General features: G+C 39.9%; 3 protein-coding genes across 8 annotated transcripts; 1 reads left to right on the plus strand and 2 right to left on the minus strand.

The window, feature by feature from the left end:
• Positions 1-336: 336 nt before the first annotated feature.
• On the minus strand, positions 337-3372 carry pdap1a (pdgfa associated protein 1a). Its single transcript, XM_027006080.3, has 6 exons — positions 3169-3372; positions 2627-2709; positions 2415-2486; positions 2174-2298; positions 1901-2052; positions 337-1570 (listed from the first exon to the last, which is right to left on the minus strand). Exons 1-6 carry the CDS (start codon positions 3179-3181, stop codon positions 1536-1538), a joined length of 480 nt encoding a protein of 159 aa, XP_026861881.1. The 5' UTR covers positions 3182-3372; the 3' UTR covers positions 337-1535.
• Positions 3373-6218: 2846 nt separating this feature from the next.
• Positions 6219-8852, minus strand: cby1 (chibby 1, beta catenin antagonist). Of its 2 annotated transcripts, XM_027005962.3 has the most exons (5): positions 8793-8852; positions 8005-8117; positions 7704-7809; positions 7438-7550; positions 6219-7116 (listed from the first exon to the last, which is right to left on the minus strand). In XM_027005962.3, the coding sequence occupies exons 2-5, from the start codon at positions 8080-8082 to the stop codon at positions 7036-7038; spliced, it is 378 nt and encodes a 125-aa protein (XP_026861763.2). In that variant the 5' UTR covers positions 8083-8117; positions 8793-8852; the 3' UTR covers positions 6219-7035. The 2 variants fall into 2 exon arrangements, with proteins under 2 accessions (XP_026861763.2, XP_026861762.2); XM_027005961.3 differs by lacking the exon at positions 8793-8852 and having other exon boundaries at positions 8005-8786.
• Positions 8853-9420: 568 nt separating this feature from the next.
• zc3h7bb (zinc finger CCCH-type containing 7Bb) lies at positions 9421-21753 on the plus strand. 5 transcript variants are annotated; one of them, XR_014117191.1, is made up of 23 exons: positions 9421-9632; positions 10951-11011; positions 11107-11143; positions 11292-11489; positions 11670-11828; positions 12355-12435; positions 12547-12606; positions 12699-12741; positions 12895-13136; positions 13637-13928; positions 14125-14183; positions 14306-14405; positions 14508-14669; positions 14916-15121; positions 15236-15336; positions 15488-15669; positions 16222-16298; positions 16453-16709; positions 17071-17176; positions 17440-17548; positions 17801-17934; positions 18295-18411; positions 21348-21753. XR_014117191.1 is itself a non-coding variant. In XM_027006011.3 (22 exons), the coding sequence occupies exons 2-22, from the start codon at positions 10953-10955 to the stop codon at positions 18328-18330; spliced, it is 2700 nt and encodes an 899-aa protein (XP_026861812.2). In that variant the 5' UTR covers positions 9421-9632; positions 10951-10952; the 3' UTR covers positions 18331-21753. The 5 variants fall into 5 exon arrangements, 4 of the variants coding, with proteins under 4 accessions (XP_026861812.2, XP_026861813.2, XP_081553777.1 ...); XM_027006011.3 differs by having other exon boundaries at positions 18295-21753; XM_027006012.3 differs by having other exon boundaries at positions 16474-16709; positions 18295-21753.
• Positions 21754-22576: the final 823 nt, after the last annotated feature.

Here is a 22576-nt window from a genome sequence, read left to right on the forward strand (position 1 = left end):
CTACATTTTTTGAGCCAATAGTTATTCAGACTAAACACTAGAACAAATTTCAAAGGGGGTGCTCACACTCTCTGCGCATTCAGACCATTGCCAATCAGTGGTTAAAAGAGTAGATTTAGGAAACTGAATAACTGAATAAGCTTTAAAGCTGTAACAACTCCTGGCTGAAGTTTTATTAAAATATTTTATCAATGTAATACTATATTCAGTTATATTATGTTGTCAGTTTCAGGAGCGCTCTAGTGCACACAAGTCATTTAGTCCCAGCTCAAGGCTTCTGCGACTATACAGTGCACAACAATCAATTTTTTTTTTACAAAACTATATGGACAGAAATCAACATACTAACGAATTTATTTCTATACAACATGTGAGTTTAGGGTAGACAAAAATGAATATTACTCTTCCCATCAATACCTCATATTGTGAGTACTTTTTTAAATGCTGAACACTTTACAAATATTCAAAACACTTTTGTAAATATATACGTTTAAGAATGGAGCTGAATCTTGCATCACCTGCCGCCATGTAATATTGCTTTCCTGAACGTTCAAGGCAATTCAGGTCCCACCTACAGCCTGAAGCATACCAATACTTATACATGTGACATGTCCATGTTGAACGTGAACAGTTTAAATAAAAACAGAAAAAGCAATTTCCAGAAAAAAAAAAGCAAGTGCACAAGATAATTGTTAAGTAAACTCTGTTCTGTATTGAAGATATAAATGTTGTGTATACCATCAACATTATGAGTCAGTTGCTTATAAGTACTGCTTAGCTCCCCTTCAAAACTTAAACAGATTGTTTACATGTCAAAAGGATACCCACATACAATTATAACCTTCTTTGAATTATCATGAAAGCCTTGATGCATCTTGGAAATGAGAAATTATTTAAAAAAAAAATAATAATAATAATATCATGGCAGATTAATTGAAAGGTCTCTGCTTATATGCAGCTTATTCATTTGAGGGGGGGGAAAAAAAAAAAAAAAAAAAAAAAAAAAAAAAAAAGCCTTCCAAAAACAGCTGGCACAGGACAGAACAGAAGCTGATTGGAGTTCTACAGGCGCTACAGGCTTGCTAGTGTTTCTCCTTTCACTACTCTACCCCACTCCACACCTGGAGAGGTCAGTAACAATACTATCCTGCGCAACTCTTGGACATCATCCCAACCAAAGGTATATTAAAACATATCAAAAGAGCAAATTTAAGAGCAAAGCAGCTTTAGGATCAGAGCACAGGGGAGGTGACGGGGGGTGGGGGGTGGGGTGGGGCGTGGGGGGTGGGGGGTGAGGGCTGAGGCACAAGCATGCCACGGTGTTGCTGATTACTCCCCGTCTCAGGGCCCAACCACAAACCAACAGGCTCCTGCCTTTGACCCCCACTTCTGTCCGACTCTGTCCAAACCTCTGTCCTGTCCCTCTGGGGTGAAAGAATGAATGGACAGTGTGTCTGGACACCCCTGAACTGTTTCCCTATTTAATTTCATTCCTTCCCTCCCCGCCAGCCCGGTCTTCAGGGGTGGGGAACAGGCTAACGTTTGGACTTGGCCTCCTGGGCTTCTTTTTCTATAACAGATTCACAAAAAAAATAAGGGATATACATTAGAAAGATATCCCAGTATCAGGATTCAATAAATGGCAATGTTTTAGACTACAGCATAAGAGTTCTTCCTCCCCAACATATTCTAATTCTACAACAGAAAGTTTGTTAGCACTGTTTCTATGAGAGAAAATGTTAGTACAATGTGCACAATCGATCATAAAATAACGATTAGCTAATAGTGCTTTAAGGATGTGTATTTAGAAAAGATTTAGACTAAATATACTAACAAAGTCAACAGACTCGTGCGGTACAAACCAACAGAATTCTCAAAAAGGAAAAGGCAGTTAAGTCACCTTTTCTCAGTTCTTCTCTTTTCTTTGCTGCCTCTTCTCGCTGTTTTTTAATGATAGCCAGTCTGGCAAGGTCAGCCCTGGCCTGCTCCGTTTTTCCTTCTAGATGCAGCTTCATGTAGCGCTCCTTGGCCTTCTGCTTCTCAATCTCCTCCCTGCCGCCAAAACATTAACGTTTTACGGCAGGATTAAAACTGATTGAACGTGAAGACATTCAAAGTCCAGTTTACACCCAGTTAAAATTTTAAGTTTGCCCTACAGCCATTTGCTTGGTACCTCTCTCTGCGCGAGAGCTCCTTTGGTGCTTCAACATCTACTTCAGAAGCTTTCTTGCTCTTCTGGGAAATGCGGTTAGGATTCTCAATTTCAATCAATCCTTCCACACCATTCCTTCTTTGACTCTGATAGGATACACAGGTTTTAAAACAATGCAGCCTGATCATCAGCACTTACCAATGTACAAGAAGCGGGTGCTCTACTCAAAAATAACAACAAAAGCCTCATAAGTAGCACTTACGTGTTCATCTTCACTGCTACTTTCCTCTTCTGATTCTGACAAACTTTCGTGTTCAGCATCACCGTTTTCTTCCTACAAACAAAATGATTATGCTTGAACACCTGGGAGATTTAAAACAAGTCAAACTAAGAAAGCCTTTTTAGTACACTTTAGACTCAAGCAAACTTTGGGGCAGATGAACGGCCAAAAGCATTAAACAGACTGACACTGACCATTTCCCTCTGTGCTCGCATCTGTCGGTCAATTTCCTCGGGATTGCTGAATTGTTTGCCACGGCCTTTGTGGCCTTTTTTACCTAAGAACACGCCAAACAGTGAACGTAGAAAATTAAAAGAAATGCCTTAACTAATTGTAACCTTTATAACTCAAACACCTTTAGAAACTCATTAAAACAGAAACGCATTTCTGAATTTTGACGTTAGGAAAAATTATAATAAAACAGATACAGATAGATAAAACAAACTACGGTGCGATTCCAGAATAAAGACAGACGTGGCTGACCGGCAGCCGCGCGCATGGTGGCCTAGATAGCTAACGTTCCTGATCCATTAGCTAGCCATGTTAGCCAAATTGCGAGCTGCTAAATGTACAGAATTTTATTAACGGTGGCTTTCTAGCTGATTACTAATCGACGAAAAAGCAAATCTTTACTATTCGTCTGACAGGTTGGATAAATATCTCGATTAGCTACACGTTTGATACAGCTAAGCGCCTAGACATCAGGCTAACATGGACCCACATGTTATCTCCTTACCTCCTCTGGGCATGGTAATTATAGTTTGAAAACTCTGGGGAGATTCCGCGGACTAAAGTACAATTGTTAATCGTCGGGAATTAATAGATATATTTTTTTACGAAGCCTTATTATTATTATTATTATTATTTTAAAGAGCAAGGGCCTTAAGATCTGGGTCTGTTAGAGGAACAATGTTGCCGCTTCCTGAGACGTGACGTTCCTGAAAACGGTGACGCAAACCTCAGCCAATCGCAATGAGTTTAAATTATAAGCTCTGATTTAAGCCAATAAACATCGGCGTTGAACTGACGTTAGCGAACACGTGACCTCATTGTACGCGCCTTGCCTCAGTAAGTCAAGGTCCTTAAAATGTTTCTGGCTGGTTGCTTGGTTGCACTGGTGCATTCCTCTTTGTGCTACTGAAAAGAGGGGAAAAGACATCAAAAGTATTTTGTAATGTAACAAAAGAAAGAAAGAAAAGTAGTTGAGTACTAACGATAGCTTCAAAGCTGAAACATTTGCCCTTGTTTCACTGGCTGACATCAAAAATTACTAATGTAATAAAATTGAACAAAACCTCTGCTGGATTCTCTTTTCTGGTAGTGTGTGGACTATTTTTACAAAAAGAATGAACACCGCCCTAGGTTAATTATGAAGTATAATTATGGTTTATTTATTTTAGCCTATTTAGCCTTTTTAAAATTTTATTTTTATAGAGCATATACTTGATATTTTGCAGAGTTGATAAATATATAAGGGATGTCTATGTCATATTTATTTGTATTTGTCAAACATAAGAGAATGGTTTCCCAAAGCCAGATTAATTCTTGGACTAAATGAATGTTTTTCAACTCAGTTCTTTGGACCCACCAGACTCTTAACATATCTGCTTTTATCTGACTCTAAATAAACCTGCACCAGGTATTCAGCATCTGTACAGCTTTCACACAGCATGTTGAACAAATATATATTTTAGGTTATAACTTTGTATAATCAGAAATGAAAAATATAAACAAATTGTTATTGCTCACAAAGATGGCGTACACGTTATCAAAAGAGATCATTCTGATGCCTGAAACAGACGCCCCCAGCAGTGAGATGAAGCCGTATGATGTTAGTGGTAAAAGAGGCCCCAAACATGCTGCAGAAGCCAGCAACCCACCAAATAGCATCACTGGGAGACAGCCAAATCAGTTCACAATGATACTGAAAATTGGACCTGAGTGCACTAAACCCTGTTAGTTTTACTTGAACCATAGAGCATGGCCAGTATGATGGAGGGGGTCTAGACCGTGTCCCTGTAGTCACAGCTGAAATACACATAATTTCCTTGAAGTACACACTGTTGGCTTCTGGGAACGCATAGGAGAAGCCAGTGATAACAAAACCACCAAGCAACCAGTCCCAGCCTCCATCTGGTGGACTCACTCTGTCTTTCCCTACTCCACTCACCTCCGTGGTCCCTCAAGCCAAAGTGATACCTGTGGAAGATGTTCCTGCCACTGCCAGTGGTCTTTTACTTTAAATACAAAAACACTTGCTTAACGGAATGGTTTGTGTAAATAAAGTTAGAGATCTCTGCAGCACATGTGTTCTTGATAGTGTCTGACAGTGCAAACTGAGCATAGCAAATCTACGTAGGACGTTAACAGACTAATGCTGGTATGAAAAGAATTGCAGATCTATATGTGTATAGACCTGGGCATAATTAGAGGAAATGTATAGTATCTTAAAATATGGATTTCACAATATGGCTGGTGAAAAGGAAAATGCAGACTGCGTTATTTGTCTTTATAGCCCTTTTTAGCAATAGATCCTTGTGTGCGTTTGTTGTTTTATTTAATTCATTCAATATTGCCATTTCACTCTAATGAGTGTCACATTTGCAGTAGTGTATTACCAATGTAAGATTCACTATGTCTAAAATTGGGTTATAGATTATCATCCAAGGAAAATCAGTTTATATTTGTATCACAATTTTGCACTTAAACTAGAATAAGTCTAACATAATTTCCTGTTAACATGATTGACACAGTTGTGTTAAATCTGGTAAATATTTAATATAGAAAAGCATTTTCATTTAAAATAAAAATGGTACGTATTCATGCAGAGGCATCTTACAGTACCTGTCAGATGAGGAAAAGTCAGAAGCCTTTCAGAAAATGCCTGCTGATTATTAATTTGGCACCTGTTTCCAGATGCAGAAGGCTTCCATACAAAATAACTATGAACATAGTTCAAAGAACTATGGCTCATTTGTCAAATTACAGAACTGGTCGATGATTAAGCATAAAACAGTGGAATCTAAAAGTCGTAGGTGCCCCCAGGCCGTCATTCTTCCCCTCCTTCTCTGACCCCCATCTGAGACAACCCTCTGCTTCAGTGTACCTCCCTGCCAACAAACTGCCACTTAGTAATCTTCAATCCCTTAAAAAGATCATATTTACTGGACATGGGTTCAGTATGTACAGAGGTCTGACCTACACAGCTTTCCCAGAACACATAATCAAAATATAGCACATCTTTTATACATTTATGAAATTGCAAAAGTAATAAGTTACTGGATTTGGCTATTAAAATTGAATAATATCACATCTAGATTCTTTATATGGGTGACATTAAAATAGATTTTTGTTTTTGTGAGGCAGATGTTTGTAAGACAAATGTTGAAATAAAAACACCTACACTTTCAGGGGTTTAAATAGTGAATAAATTAGAAAGAACTTGTATCAAACTTTCACATAACAATAGAAGAATGTCTATTGTTAAGAATTTAGCAAGAAAACAGGAAACCAAGCAACCCTTCAATTATTGATTCAAACTTATTATAGTGATATGTGCCTCATGCCGTATATGAAAATCCTCTTAAAAGCACACACACAATCTAAATGATATTTTCTTAAGCCAGAGAATAAGGGTGTTTGTTCTCTGGTGATTTGAACCCATATGTAAGTACTTCAAAGCACAGTGAGACTTTGGGATAACTGACATGAACAACTTCCTAGGACCACAGGGACATAGCACTTAATCAAATGTGAAAAAAACCAAACATATTAATTAGATCACTGTTCCTAAATAATCGTATGTATTATTATATCAGCACACAGGTATTCTGTGTATGTGTTAATATCATGATGGCAGTACTCCAACTGGCCTGTACATGCATCTCCGTGGTTTCTTGTTCATATTGTGACACGGACAAAACCTATGCTCACACAGGTATTTCATTTGGTCTTCCTAAACTGAACTGAGAACTGTTTTTCCCCCATTAGGTTTTCATACATTGCAGCACTATCATGTTAATGCATTATTTCACATCTAGAATTAATGACATCAATAATAAAACAAACACACAATAATAATGAGCAAACAGTGAGACAAAAGTCAAAGAACTGACTGCATATAAATATCCATATTTCACATTCTGGGCCTATGTGTAAAAGACTAAAATAACCAAATAACCCTCAATAGATGCAAGGTGGCTGTTGATTTAAAGATAATATGCATTAGGAGAAAAAACAAGTTAAAAATACCATTAGCCACTGTAACTGCAACAAATAAAGACATTCAAATCATTTAAAAAATCTAATCAAATCTTTGTAAATTGTCAAATATCACAAAAGAAAAGCAAAAAAACAAATAAGAAAATAATGCTGTGTTCAGATTGTCACCAAAATAACACTTTACTCAGGTTCCACATCGGCATATCTGATATGAACACAGACAAGCATCCAGCTATACAACAAAGTCTTCCAAAAAAAATCTTTTATATCACTACTTCTAAAATATCCATGATATTTGAATAGTACAACAAATAATTTCTAGGAACAACCTATAAACTTCCATGCAATGTTCATAATGAAAGTCCCGTTTTTATTCTTCCTGTCACTTTTTTCGTTTGTAATGATTCTTCATGTCCTCCAATTCCTTTTGCATTACATGTGACTCTGCTGTGGTTTCCGACAGCTAAGTGAGATCAAAGGGGATTAAAAATAGGCTTGTAAAAGTTTATAATAACAGATAATATGATTCAAATATATAATACATATTTACTGTGACTTGCATTTGAACATGGTTAAACTCACAGGAGATTAGCTCTGCAACGTAACAAATTTTGTTTTAAATTAGTTTTAATATTCACATCGTCCAAAAAGCCACTTGGGGGGGGGGGGGGGGGTCGGGGGGTTAACACAAGTTCTATGTGTAACATTCCAGGGAAAATAACTTTAAATTAGCTATGGCTTTTAACTGAACAGCAAGTCAGATTAAACCGTGATAACAACTGACCATATCTAAGAGAATATCAATTTTAAGCTTTAGAAGATTATTTTCTTCTTCCAACTGCAGATTCCTCTTCTTCAATTTCTGTACCTCCTTGTTTGACACAGTACCTCCTGACTCTGTAAGTGACAAAATCACATTTGGACTATACCACAATATAAAAAAAAAAGCCAACTTGGGAACAACCCCCCCCCCCCCAAAAAAAAAAACACAGCACAGTGGACAAAGTAATGGAATATTGAACTTGTATTATTCAGTTGACAGTCCATTACCTGTAATCCATTGTCCATCTTCAAATTTCAAGCTCTGACCACCAATATTCATTACAGGGGCTCCATACTCCAGACCTAATTCCACCTCCCTAGTGGACCGATCCAACTGTTCAAAAACAAATGCAACATTTTATGACTTCTATAAACCACATTTATATATATATATATATATATATATATATATATATATATATATATATATATATATATATCCATCCATCCATCCATCCATCCAAATTATCTAACTCTTTGCAAGATTCTCATGTTAATATAGTTGCATTGACAGAGATTCAACATTTACTGTATGGAGGTTAGAGAGAGATGCGGATTTCCGAGGTGGCGTCTTCTTGGGGCTGAACGTATTGCCAAAAAGGGGCATTCTGAGGTACACGTAGAAACGTGCTGCAAGAAAGACTAAAGAAAAAACAACTCACATTTCATCCAAGTTGTGACTGCACACTAGGCTACGCGACACAGGACTTTTAGCGATCTATCCACGGTCCTTTCCTACTCCACAATCCTCATACATTAGCTATAATCAATTCACCTATATATTGTCTTAGTTGAGTGCAATCCAGTATTAATGTTACCCAATTAAAAAATAAGTTGCATCGGCATAATACAGCCGTAGAAATAACATAAACATTTAAGTTAAACCTTAGCTATATTTGAAAGATTTGAAACATTGCCATCCTTAGCTAGCTACGATGTTAGCAAATTAGCTAGCAACAACTAAACTTGTAAACCCGATCGTTAACTTTGCAGATGGTAAAGACTAACATTACTTCCAAGACAGTTGAACCCTAGCCAGGTAACGTTATATAACGTTGACTAGCTTTGAACTAGCTCGGCTAGCTATCGTACCTATTAACGCTTACTAACGTTACACTTCTAGCTAGCTAGTTAGTTAAGGCAAATGAATCCCTCGAGAACAAACTAACAACACCTGTCCTAGGACTACATGAGTAATGGGTTGATTGCGTTTTATGACAATTTTCTAAAGGAATAGTTTAGACAATTATTAACATCTCACAGATATAGCTATTAAATTTGCGTGTTTTACTCATTCGCACAGCAATGATAGCTTACCCTTAAGTGTCTACGGATTTGTAAACATCTGGCTACTTCCGGAGGTGCTTAGCAACAGCGGACATGCCACTGCATTAGATAAAAGTCCTTAATATTCGATTCTGTACGATAAATAGTTTAATCGTTAAGTTAAAGGATAAGGTTATCAACCACATGATGAAATACCTGAGAATGGTAGTAGTTATGTTTTATATATTAATGTAAAACAACCTAATTTTCACGAAATTAATTTAAATTATTAAAGTTCACTAAAGACTTTACTTTAATTTAATTTACTTTCACTATTAATGTTATCGATAACTATTACTAATGTTTATATTACATGGAAGAAGATTACTATCCCGTTAAGATTTAAGAGGTCTGAATGGCGATAGCTGCAGGAAGGAATTTAAAAATGAGATAGCTTTCAGGCATTCAGGACATTTTAAACTTTCTGAACAAGCGTCAAGCCTGTCAATCATTTATCATAGGATATAAATGGCTTTACGGGTAATTTTACAGGCCAACTTTCATTTACCTCGTTGTAACGTATTGCAATAGTTTTATATTGCCCTCTACTGGGTAATAAGCAGCGTGTATTTTAGAAATGTAATGCGTCTACCTTTAGGACCTTGCAGCGAACATGCAGTGGCCCGATTAAACTTGAGCGCAACTTATAGAAATCTGGGAAGTATCACATGTTCTGTCCAGATTGAACAACCTTAATTTGGGCAAGGGATACTTTGAAAGCATGATTTTAGAAGACTAAAAACAAATCACGCGATTTATTTGCGGTTTCTCGTTGCATGGAATTTACAGGTGTCTAAAACAGACTGTGGAAGCGATAAAGATTTGCCCTAGGTGGGTGAGCGAACGTGCACAAAACAAGCCACTATTTTAATTAAACACAGCAAGTTAACGTTAGCTAGCTAGCTTTCAACATGCAATATTTTAGTTTATTGACTCAAATAAGATATTTACCCGATTAATTACACGCTAAATATGTTATTGGGAACCCGCTAACAAGCGGTACATGTCGGCCCTAAAATTCTGAATTGATTTGCTAGCGACGAGGTCTACCAGATGCTAAAATAAGCTAAGCTACCTAGCAGTAGCTGGCTAATATAGTTAGCAATTTAGCGAACTAGCTCCCACATTAATGTCCCCAAAGCGTCGCACAGGTACTTTCGCGTATATATTCTATATGCTATATTCATATTCAACGTATTATTTTCTCTGACTTGCAAGAGAGGTAATTAATACTGTATTTACAGTGGTGCCTTTGAGGAACCCGCATCGGGATTTTTGGCGTTAGTTAAGATATCTTAGCTGTGTAGCAAACTGTCTTGGCTATGAAGCGTCTGTTCAATATCAGCTAAAGTTCGATAGCGAGTGTTTCATGTCATGCGCTCTAGAAATCTTATGGAATAGTCTGATCATGGAATAGATTTGACCACTACCGCCTAATTTGCAGTGCTTAAAACACGCTTGCAAACCGTTATGCCAAAGGCTCAGCACTGCCTGTAAACAAACCCATAACGACACATTACGTCTGTTAGCCAGCAAGGTAACTATACGGTTAGCTCGCTAGCGCTGTTCAATTGTGCTAGTTTTTAACTATGCTAGCGTTAGCTAATATATCAAGCGAAACCTTACGCGTTGAAGATTTTTTTCCAGATGTCTACTGACAGTTTCGGTGGCATATATGTCTTGTAGGTTAAAATGGGCAAAAGCGAGACATAAAGAGTTTGCGAAATAACTAGCAAGATAAATAGTGGTTTTGGATTTTGTACCAGCCCGAACTAACACGGGGAGCTAACCTAGCTTACTAGTCCATTAGTTAGCACCTGACGTCGCCGTTTCACTAAGCAAGCGCCGGGATGTGCAGTAAAGTTAGGCCTTAGTACTGAAATAGTCGATCCACTTTTATTTTCCACGCTTGCGTAATTACGTTTTCATTTGATAATATTTTGGTATAGAGAGTTACAGATTTGTAATTCACTATGACGCTTCATCTTTTTTTTCTGGCTAAGGTATTTTTTAGACTAATAAGACGCGTCAGTCATAAGTTAAATTTTAAGACGATATCACGGATTCTGAAATGTTTTTTGTATTTGTTGACATACATAATTATTGATGATTAAAGATTCATTGCTGCTAATCTTTTGTCATTTTGTAGCTATGGATCCTGAGAGACTGAAGCGCAAGGAAGAGATAGAGAAGGCCCTGGGGTTCATTCAGTAAGTTTCCTTTGCCTCCTCTTTAGCGAAGGTACGCGTTCGTGTAAGTAACTTGGGTGACTTGAGTTCTTTAAGAGCTTTCTTTGTTGCTACAGGTCATCATTACCTTTCCCTGACCCTGAAGGTTATGAGGTCAGTGTCTCATTAGAGCTTTCATTGTTGTTTTCTGTTTACAGCATGCTGGTGACACACGTGTGTGGGTGTGTACATATATGAAAAACTTTTTTTTTTTTTTACATAATATTGGTTATTTATTCAGGATTCCTCAATTCTTTTGCAGGCATTTTTGACTCAGTTAGTGTGCAATTTGTTGGATGAAGGTAACACGGTGTTTCGCGATGGAGACTGGAGGCAAGCTGCCATGCACTACAGTGAGGGTGTGAACGTAGCCCGCTATGCCCAGTCTGAAGCGTTGGTGATTCCTCCAGAACTCCTGGAGAGTCTCTATGTTAACAGAGCAGCTGCACACTACAACCTTGTAAGTGCACTCCCTCTGAGTCGTTTAGCATTCGTGCCACCTTCCATGTCACACGATCACCGTAAAACGCAGCAGTGCCTCTTTGTGCTTTTGACCATGTTGTAAGGGACTCATGTTGATGCAAAGTGTGTTGTGACTGAATGTGGTCACCCTCAGTGCTAACTCAGGTCACTTGTTCAGGGGGAGTATGAGCGGGGCGTGCAGGACTGTGACAGCGCGCTGTGTGTGTCTGAGGGCAGTCGCAGGGCGCTCTACAGGAAGGCTCTGTGCCTGAGGGAGCTGGGCCGTTTAAGAGAGGCCTACGAGTGTGGCACTGGCTGTCTGCTCACAGCCCCTCATGTAAGTACACCAGCAAGGTTTGGACACAAGTCTGTAAGTCATAATCCTGGTCATTTATCGAGGCTTTTAATTACAAATTGAAGTGTCTGGCCTGTCAATAATCTGTCAGTAGTCATGTTAATCACTGGTGATATCAGCAAGATCTTGTGTATTTTGATGAGGTTTGCTAAATGTGGTAAGTTCACGTTATAGATGGTCAATTTACATTTTGTAATGGTAGTCAGTAGAGGTGGACAATATGATTGCCATCATCATGCAAAATTACATCATGATAAACCTTTCTGAGCTTATTGCAGATGTGATGAGTATTTCTAGATAACTGGCCACCTACTGATGTTTAATAAAAGAGATTTCAACTCATTACAGAATGCTTGTTAAAAGTAACTTATTATGTAAAAGCAAAGCTAAAAAATATTTTTTTGCCAAGTAATTGTATCATATTTTTATCACTCTTGCTCCCAAGCATACTAATGTATTAAGTCATCCATTTCACAGTAAAAACTTTTTTAAAATCTTTTCAATACAGGACAGACAAGTTACTGAGTTGGCTAAGGATCTTGCCACCAAACTTGGCCTGAAAATCCGGAAGGCATACGTCAGCCCGCAGGTATGTAGTCTGCATTCATTCTGTAATTATGAGGTTAATAGAGAAACAGTGAGATTTCAGAAAATGTTTATAGTCTATATGCATGTGGTTTTTATTCTATCATGCCTCAAGGTTGAATCTGCAACATCTAGGCCAGACAGTAACGGTGAAACTACTCCTTCTGCGGGGGAGGTAAATATTGCCTTCTGATTGCATGAATAATGAGACATTATAAACACTGAGTAACAGTACTCCAACCTGTCATGTTTTCCCTTTTTATTAAGACGTCCCCAAATGGTCTCGACTCTTTGACAGACATTGGCTCAGGTACTGCTCGTTTCTAGTCTACTAAAAATTGTCTTGTTGCTTTGATGTTTGTTTATTTTTAGTACCTATTTGCAATCCTTAAGTAACTATATTGGTTATTGCTGCCTTTCCTGAGAGTTTTTCTCTCAGTCTAGGTTTTTTGATTCTCTATAGATTTGTCCAGTGCTCAGTGCATCCCTGCTCCTTTGGCCACCCCAATCCCAGTCAGCGATGATCCTCCCATGTCATCGCTGGGTCCCATAGTGCCCCAGGAGAGCCCAGAGAGCCCAAGCCAGGGGCCCGCAGGTCGGGTGCAGTACTCTGTGCCTGTGTCTGAGCACATGGGTGAATGTGTAATGAACGAGGATCTGGACAGTCTGCTGGAAAACATTCCTAAAGGAGCTGAGGACAGCGTGGTGAGTGAACTGAGGATCAGTAGTAGAGCAGCCCAGGACCTGCTGAGCTGGTGTTTTCATCACCAAAATGTTCAGATGTGCAGTAATTTTAATGTGGCCAACATTCTAAATCTATCATGGTTTTATATGTATTGGCAATGAGCCAAATAGACATGTCTACATGCAAACTTATTCTTGTCTAGTTAATCGTAAACTTTTGATCTGTATTAAATTGTAGGACATAAATAGTAAAGGCAGTATAATTTAACTTGGTCCATAATCCAGAAAACAAGCGTTAGGTTCTCGCTCTAAAGTTCTGGGGCAGTATACAGGTGGCCTCCCTGCTCCTGTCGTGATGAAGCTAACCTTTGAGTTTAACTACATGAGCTCCAGAGTCTTCTGCTATATACTGCGCATCCGTTTTGCTGATATCATTTTTGTGCTTCACTTATTATTCTGATAAATTTGAGCATTACCAAATATTATTGATTTAATATCATCTGCTCTTTTCTTCCCATCAGAACCCTGTTCAGGGTGCCATCCCTACTAACCTTCCCAACACAGCAGTGGGTCTGCGTGCTTCCTACCCATCTGGTCTGCCGCCCACCTCCACCCCCGCTTACTTTGGCTCCGCTGTTAGCCCCCTCACTCAGCTAGATGCCTTCTCGGCGCTGGGCCACAACGAGAGCTCCCCTGGAGCCTTGGAGTCTCTGATTCCTTTCAGCTCTGGGGCAGGAGACTCTGCTGGCAGGGCCCGGGCTGGCTCGCTAGGTGCAGAGGGCCTTGACTCGCTGTCTGAGTACACATTGCCAGGTAACCCAGGATGACAGCTGTTTGTTTTTTTTTGTTTTTTCATTCCGATGGTTGATGCAGGTCCCATGCTGAAATAACTGCAGAGCTACTTCTATTTAATACATGCTGATGCATACTTTTAAAAACAAACAGGAAAAAGGCTATGGGGTTAGGTGTCTGTCTAAAAAGCGGGTCTATTTTTGCTTGACATTTTCAGCAGGAAGAATCCCTACCAGTTTCATCCCTGGATTGCGAAATCATAGTGTCATCCATACAGTAAGTGTGGTGGATTTTTTTTTTTTTTTTAGATGCTCGCTGATTGAGTGGTCTTTATTGTTTTGAGGATATTGTTTTGGCATGCAAACCTTTGTAAACCCCTCGACCTTTGATCCCATCAGAATGGCTTGGCTGCCACCAACCTTTCCCTGTTGTCCCGGAACCCACTGGCGGCCACCCACGAGTTTAGGCAGGCCTGCAATGCCTGCTACAGCCGCATAGGTAAGGCTTCTGGCAACGCATTGTAGCAATGTGGCCAAGAATGTGTTCATATTCAGCTTCCTGTATGCATGTGGCTTTTAATGAGAATCCTTTCTGGTGTAGGTCCTCGGGTCATGGATTACAAGTATCAGCCTGAAGCAGCTCATCGCTGCAAGAGAGATGTCCTGCTCTGTCGCTTCAAATCATCCGAAGACACCACATGGAAGAGGATACGACCTCGCCCTGCCCGCAATAACTTCCTAGGAGCATTTGTGCTTTGCAAAGGTATTTGGTCTGTGTGTCACTACATTAAGGTGTAAACGAATGTAAAATATGCTGTGCGGTGTCTTTGGCAGGCCAAAAGGCGCATGAGACCAGCACGTATGTTAGCCGTCAGTAGGCCTTAGTAATGAACAGTCAGTGTTGGTTTTCGTGGGTGTAACTGGCTTGCGCATTTCAGACTTGTTTTACCTATCCCATTGCTGTGTGTATGGCTCGAGCACTCTGACTCCTCTGCTCATCTCTGTGCAGAGGTGCAGGAACGTCAGGAGTGCCAGTACGGGGAAAACTGCACTTTTGCCTATTGCCAGGAGGAGATCGATGTATGGACCCAGGAGAGGAAGGGAGCTTTGAGTCGAGAGCTCCTGTTCGACCCGCTGGGCACAAACGAGAGAAGAGCGCTCAGTGTCACCCGCCTACTACAGATTCACATGGGCATGTTTATGTTCCTCTGTGAGGTAGTACACCACAACACCACCGACACTGCATGCATTTGCTTAGACTTGCCTTTATGGACTGTTTATCTCGAGCTAACTTGCCAAGCCGCGTGTTTTGTTCTTGTCGTGCTGTAGGAATGCTTTGACAGTAAGCCTCGGATTATAAGCAAGCGCAGTAAAGAGAACCTGGGAGTCTGCTCCAACCTTACAGCAAGACATCCTTTTGATGATAATAAGTGAGTCATTGCTCAAATGATCCCTTCTTTACTTGGGTCTGTGCTCACAGAAGTGGCATGGTTATTCAGTTAGAGCTCTTATTTCTTTGTGTTCTGTAGCCTTGTGATGTTTCACTATCGTGTGTGCGTGTGTCTGTACACATTGTGGCAGGTGCCTGGTGCACGTGGTCCGCTCTGCTAACGTGCGCTACAGTAAGATTCGGCCCCTGCACCCTCTGTGCCAGTTTGACGTGTGTCGCCATGAGGTACGCTATGGCTGCCAGCGGGAAGACAGTTGCTCCTTCGCTCACTCGGTCATTGAGCTGAAGTGCTGGGTGCTGCAGCAGGATACGGGTACACAGAATACACACTCACAGGCGCACAGAGATTGTGGTAACTCATTTAATGCTGAGTGGTGAGCCAAGGGCATCAGGACAAAAACAAAGGCCACACTAGTGCCTGAATGTGTGTCCCCTCCTCACAGTGCCCTTCGTTTTGACATGTGGCAGGGATGTGTAAATTAGCCAAGCTGAATAGATGTGTTCCTCTCCCCTGTCACCGTTCAATTGTGTTATGCACTGAAATGACACAGCTGTAGTTGCCTGTGGGTGTCTTGTTGGGGACATCAAACATAGAACCAGAGTTTAACCACAGAGAGATTTCTGCTACCCGAGAAGGCAGATAAAGGGGCTCATTATTCATCCTCTGTCATGTCATGTTCATTTCACCTGAAACACAACCATCCCCAATAACAGACCGCACCCTCATAAATTGATTAAAGTAAATATAATCAGGATGCTAAGAGAAAGTTTGAACACCATTCTCCTCTTTTTAATTTTTTTTTAAAAAGTTATTTAAATACATGTCTGAATAAAAATATTTATTGACTGATTGATTGGTCCTTAGGTATCACCCATGAGGAAATGGTGCAGGAATCTAAGAGACACTGGCAAAGACTGGAACAGAATGCACAAAGGCAGAAGGTGAGGCGCTCAAGCAGCGTACAGGGCCATATCGCCAGGCCTCGCGTTGGCTGAAAGAACCGGCATATTTCTCTACTCTGCATTATTAATGTTCTTATTCATGCAGTTTTGTTTTCCTCTTTTCATTTTGCCTGCCGTGCGGTGTCTCCTAAAGCCCATGCATGTGCCTCATCAGACCAGCAGCAGCACGTGTAGCAGCAACACCATCAGCACCTCCGGTGTCGGAAGCACAGGGGTGGTCGGAGGGGGCGGGGACAGCATTGGGGGCGGAGTGTCAGGAGGAGGCAGCTGTGGCCGGAGCCGCGGGCTCAACCTGAAGATGAAGTTCGTGTGCGGCCAGTGCTGGAGGGAGGGCCAAGTCAATGAACCGGACAAAGCACTGAAATACTGCACAGCCAAAGCCAAACACAGGTCAGATCACTGCAACTGGAACACTTTTGAACTTGCACTAGTGTTGCATAATCTGTGTGTTACATTACCTGTAGCTGTCCTTTTACCTGGCAGTAAGGCAGAAATAATGACCAGGGGTTAAAAGTTTCTTTTCTGTTGCTGCGACTTGACATGGGTGCTTTTGATAACTTTAGTCTGCTTTTCAGATATATAACAGTAATAATCTTATGTAATCTGTGTATCTGCACAGTACTGGGTGAAATCTGCGTCACTCAGTCCACACATACGTGTTAGATAAATGCGCTCCAATTTTTTCACCCTTTATTTTATTGAAATGTGGGTCATTTGTCATCTTTTATTTTCTCTCCCCTGGTCCTTTCAGCTGGACAAAAGAGCGCCGGGTGCTATTGGTAAAATCGTTTGAGAAGAAAAAGTGGGTCGTAGTACGGCCTCTGCCTTTCTCTCGGACGTACCCCCAGCAGTATGACGTAAGCACCGAGTCCTGTTCCTCTTCAGAGCATAACGCAACTAATTCAACTCCTTATCCACAGTAGTGGAACAGCAGAGCCACAGAATTAATGGCATTTTTTGCCCCCCTCCCCCAAAGAAATTGTACTGAATCTTTAACCTGAATGGTCTGCAAGTGCTCGAGTCTTAGAGATTAATAAATGCATGTGTTGTTACAGGAATCCTTATTGTGGAGATTAATTTCCCTTTTGGTCATTACCAGTACTTTGTTTTTTTTCTGTAGATGTGTGTCCATGTGATGAAACAGAAGAAGTGCCACTATATTGGGAACTGCTCTTTTGCGCACAGTTTGGAAGAGCGAGATGTGTGGACCTACATGAAGAACAATAGTTGTGAGAAGCTTCTCAGATTTACGTTATTGCTTATCATTTCACATTTTATTTTACTTTGTGGCATTTGTCATTTTGGTGTCTATAATTTAGCATTTCAGTGAATCCAGCAAGACCAAGTTTCACAACTTGGCAAAGAGAGAGAATTTATTGGATTCACAAATACTGGTGGCTGCCTTTCAGTTGAATATGGATGTGTATGTTATGAATTTCATTTTGAAAATTGAAAGCTGACTTTTCATCTGAATCCTACAGTGAGAGATATGCAACAGATGTATGAATTGTGGCTGTCACTGACCAATCAGAACCGTCGTTCAGATGGCACCCTCATGACTCCACCCCCTGATGAAAAACAGAATACTATGCCAACTGACTACACTGAGTCAATGGTTCGTGCCTGGCTAAGAAATGGGTTTTAAATTTGCAATTGTCAGTTAGAATTTTGATCAGATGTGTTCATAATATGCAAATTGAAAAGGTATTTTGTTCAAATTAATTATTAGCACATCATTTATGGGGATGTTATACTGCATAGAGATTTAATGTTCTTGCCCACTTAACCCCAGTCTTTAGCTCATGTCTTTTGAGACGAGATGATTCTTGTCACCTAACCTTTATTTAGAAAACTGCCCTTTATTCAGTTTTTTATACTAAATAGATATCCTTGGCAATGATATCTGCTACCGTAATGATATGGAACAGTCTGCAGGAACGGGGCACTAACCAGACTGGCTGACTTTGATTGACAGGCTGGGAGGCGGTTGTCTGGAAGTGGGGATCTGTGATTCCAGCCAAAGCATTAAGAAGCAGGCCATGTGGCTACCTGGATGAGGCTTCCAGCAAAGAGAACCAGCCTTGCTCCTGATGTGAGTTTGTATGCCCCCATTCTCTTCAGTGCAACTCCAGGAAGCCCTGTGTCCTCTTGTACTGCAACCAGCCTAACCGTAGGACTGACATGGTGATGGTGAACACATCCATAACATACACGCTTTTCATTGATGTCCAATTGCATTCAGTAAAATGCAGACTGGTAATTTGGCAGCCTTTATAATTTATGGCCATTTTTAATTACTAATCCAATTCACGCCCAAGCTTCCATTAAGAAAAGATTCCCATTCTGTAATGCTCCCCCAGTAACTAACTATTGTGCTTTTGGGGCAACTTTTTGTTTTTGAGCTTTTCATATTTCATTACAGCCATATCGGATGGGGAAAAGTTGTGGGGGGTTTTTTTTGTTTTCTTTTTTTTTTAGGAAGACATGTCTGATTGCCCCGACACATTATTTTATGAGTGGTACATCACTCTGTATTCTTGCCATATTGGCATAAAAAAATGAATGTATAGCCAGCAAAGGCCATTGAAAAGGAATTCAAATGTTATGAATGTGGAATGTGTTTGACTCCACAGTTATGTAATAACTTCAGATCCCACCCCTACCCCTCTGGCTGTCTTCTCAAACTTGTAGAACTAACGTGGGTTTACTGTGTGTGTGTGTGTGTGTGTGTGTGTGAATCCACCTGCCAGTCTTACGTGCGCATACTTGCTTCAACGTTCAGTTTGTACTGAGTGAGCTGTCAAAGGAACAGTGTTTTGTCATGAGGAAGGAAAGTGCTGGAGAGGGGTTTTTTTGTGTGTTTTTTTTGTTTTTTTTTTTCTTTTTCTTTTCCCCTTGCACAGTGATTAGGGTAATGGTCTGCTGTTCCAGATGGACTAGTCTGAGTTAAGCAGTTCAAAAGTTAAACTGGTTAAAGGTCCTTGTATTTCTAAAAAGAAATATGATTGCTTGATTGAGCAACTTGAGGAGGGTAAGTGATTGGAAATTATGGACCCTGTGTTACTGGAGGCTATCAAAGCTTAGAACTCACAGGGCTGTATACTAAAATGAGTTCTTAAATCCACAAGAGTTGTCCATTATAACATCTACTGTTTTCAGGTGAGAAGCCTGAATGGAGTTGAACTTGCAGGAAAACAGGCAAATAAGCATGATGTGGTGTGCCTAAGCATTAATTATATTCCCTCCAAAAATATATCTTCATGGCATACCTTGTTACATTTTAGTAAGCCTTGTCCACACCTATGGTGGACATAATGTATACACACATACATATTTACTATATCAGTATACTACTAATGATTATTGATAACTTAGCAGTTAAGCTTAATTAAATATAACCAGACCTTGTATTAATTACATAGAAACTCTTGTTATTGAGCTATGCTATATGACCTGTATTGCTGATTAGATGACTAGTGACTTTTTTTTCCTGTGAGGGTCATTCCAGAGATGTTAATTTTGAGTCTTCCTCCAACCCAAAAGGAAATGATTCCAAGTCTACAGCTAAAAGCCTTGGCTGCTCATTAACACCTTGCGCACGATGAGAAACCTAATTCAGACGTTCACATATGAGGCAGGCTTAAGATTTCTCATGGGTGCTTCAGGTGTAGGGAGCTGGAGGACTACAGGAATGGATATAATGAAGGGTTTCTGGAATGACCTAGATGTATGCTTCACTGAGAGATCGTATTATTACTACTACTACTACTACTACTATTATGATGATGATGATAATGATTGCTATTATGGCGATTTCTCTCCTCTTATATTCTATTGATATATGTATATGTTAATTGCGATGTATAACTCTCTCTTTAAATATATGTATCCATGTATGAATATAAAACTTAACAGTGAATAGTCTATGTATGCTGATTGACCTTTTCAGTTAAGAGAGGGGGGTTGGTGTAAATACATGTGCTTGAGGTTTAGGGTGGTTATTAGTTTTTCACTCACTGTATTGTCCAGAGTGAATTAGAAGGAAAGCAGTTCGGAGCTTTGATTAAATTGTTGGCACTGGTTGTATTGGTGCCTCTGAGGGTAGTTATAATAATGTATCTTTTGTCCTTTTTGTGTGAGAGGTGGATTAAATCTCACACTACACTTTTCTCCTATGCAGACAGTACCAAAGTCATGGGTATCACAAGGACCTCAAAATGAGGTCCTCTTGTAATCTGCATAGAGCTTTGTTTTTGTTTGTTTTTCTCCTCCCTCAAGAACTCAACTATGATGAGGAAAAATTGATCATTTCTGTTGGTTTGAAAATCATAGCTATTTCATGTTTTTCCCCTCTTTTCATTAGTGTCTTGCTATTTCTGTCTCTGTGCAGACACCCTCAAGCACATGTATTGTCAACTGTATGGTGAGGAAATACTAAGCATACATATATTTGTTTGTTTGCATAGCGCCTTATACAATATAAACGTATATACAATTATAAATACCCTAACATGTATAATCTTTCTGTTTCAGTATATGATAATTATATACACACTTAGACAACATGAATAAGGTAATAGGTGCAAGGTGATGGATGTTATGAGAGTTTCTCTGTTGGCTATTTGCTGAAGTCAGGCTGATGTTCGTTGCACATGCAACTCTAGTTGTCTCAAGCATTCTCCTGTGGAACGGGGCAACTTCCTGCAGAATTGTGGTGCTATGGGTTTTTATACCATTTTCCCCTCTTGACCACAGGTAGACAATCAGAGAAAGCTGAGAGACACAGACGTAGCTCAGAGTAATGTCTCAATCATGATAGTGGCTGCAAACAGTCATATCAAAGGGTCAGAATCTCTGCTCATCTGCTGTTCGAAGGGCTAAAGAGAGAGAGAGAGAGAGAGAGAGAGAGAGAGAGAGAGAGTGAGCGAGCGCGTGCGCGCGCGCATCATCCAGTCAAAACAGATTACCCACCCCTGTCATTCTCAACTTGAGTTTGCTTCATTTGAATGTGAACATGCACCCTTACAGGCTTTCTTGGACTATGACCCCTTCCCCAAACAAAGGAAAGATTGCACATGGTTAGATGACCTTTGTGTCTGATACCATCTAAACTGTCTACAACAAGAGTGAGTGATGTGTTGATCTTGACCTGATGTTCCATATTCACCCTGCAAAGACTAAACACAAATATAATAGATTGATAATGCTCACAATGCTGTTTTCTGTCAAGATTAGTTATTTTTCAACTGCTTAAGATAACTGATAAAAAAAAAAAAATCAGGGTTTTGAGAAGAGAAAACGATGCCTCTTTTTGTACTGTATTTTTACATTTGTTTGTTTTGTTTCTCCTTTTTGCTCCCTGGTTGGAAGTGAATAATGATCACAGTGGACCAAATATCATGAGTGTTTAACAATAAACCCGACTGTTTTAGAATGTGTGTTTTGTTTTCTTGTACCATCTAGTGGAATATGACCCTTTAGCATTACAGTTTTAAAAAAAAATTGTTTAAGTCTATGCGGTGGATTGCATGCTGCTTAAAAATGTGACCAGACTTTGAAGGAAACAAGGTGACCATCCAGACTTGTTCTCAACACCGAGGCTGTAAACTCAAGGGCTCTTAAGAACTCTGAATCTGGTTTTGATGACCATAGATTGAAAGGGAGAGGTCTAGGCTCCTTTTTAAATTGCTTTCCCATCAAGGGCAGGAACTTTTGTACTTGCAGAGCATCAGTGCATGCATTGGTCTGCAGTAAATGAGCTGTGCTCACACAAACATGCGTGTTCTGTACATAGAATTCAGATTAGACACGTTGCTGTTAATATCATTTGGTGAAAGCTTACACTGTTCACATACCACCTGGTTTATTAGAATCAGCTTGTAAATGTACAGGTGAAGATGAGTAGGCATCGGTGGTCAGGTTTTGATCCTATAACTGGTGGATGGATGTTTTGGGTACAGGGTACTCTCAACCCAGCCCTGAAAGTGACGCATGCAAAACCTGCAACACAACTACACCTGATGAACTAATAGTGCAACACCCTCTACCATGACTGTCACTGCTTTATTAGTAGACTTATCACCCACTTGGTCAGTGGTGGTCCTGTGTTCAGAAACTGATGGGGCTGAATGGGATATGGAGTCGTTAACGGATTGCGCATAGTAACAGATGAGCTACAATCTAATTTGCAGCCACCGACAGAAAGGTAATTTGTTTTATTCCACATTTAAAAATCGCCACAATGCAGTTATGTAATT

Source organism: Electrophorus electricus, chromosome 15 (assembly GCF_041902795.1).
Source record: "Electrophorus electricus isolate QZ-2024a chromosome 15, ASM4190279v1, whole genome shotgun sequence".
In the NCBI taxonomy this organism is placed as follows: domain Eukaryota; kingdom Metazoa; phylum Chordata; class Actinopteri; order Gymnotiformes; family Gymnotidae; genus Electrophorus; species Electrophorus electricus.

Bases quoted from the DNA above. Each gene is read 5' to 3' on its own strand.
- pdap1a (XM_027006080.3), bottom strand. The intron at 2,487-2,626 runs GTCAGTGTCAGT...TTTTGTTTGTAG, and splicing joins TGCGAGCACAGAGGGAAATG to GAAGAAAACGGTGATGCTGA. The intron at 2,053-2,173 runs GTACCAAGCAAA...TTTTGGCGGCAG, and splicing joins GAGCTCTCGCGCAGAGAGAG to GGAGGAGATTGAGAAGCAGA.
- cby1 (XM_027005962.3), bottom strand. From the start codon at position 8,082: ATGCCCCTTTTTGGCAATACGTTCAGCCCCAAGAAGACGCCACCTCGG. The intron at 7,810-8,004 runs GTAAATGTTGAA...GTTTTTGAACAG, and splicing joins CTCTCTCTAACCTCCATACA to TTGGATCGGTCCACTAGGGA. The intron at 7,117-7,437 runs GTCAGTTGTTAT...GATCTCACTTAG, and splicing joins TTGATATTCTCTTAGATATG to CTGTCGGAAACCACAGCAGA.
- zc3h7bb (XM_027006011.3), top strand. From the start codon at position 10,953: ATGGATCCTGAGAGACTGAAGCGCAAGGAAGAGATAGAGAAGGCCCTG. The intron at 11,144-11,291 runs GTCAGTGTCTCA...ATTCTTTTGCAG, and splicing joins CTGACCCTGAAGGTTATGAG to GCATTTTTGACTCAGTTAGT. The intron at 14,184-14,305 runs GTAAGTGTGGTG...TGATCCCATCAG, and splicing joins ATCATAGTGTCATCCATACA to AATGGCTTGGCTGCCACCAA.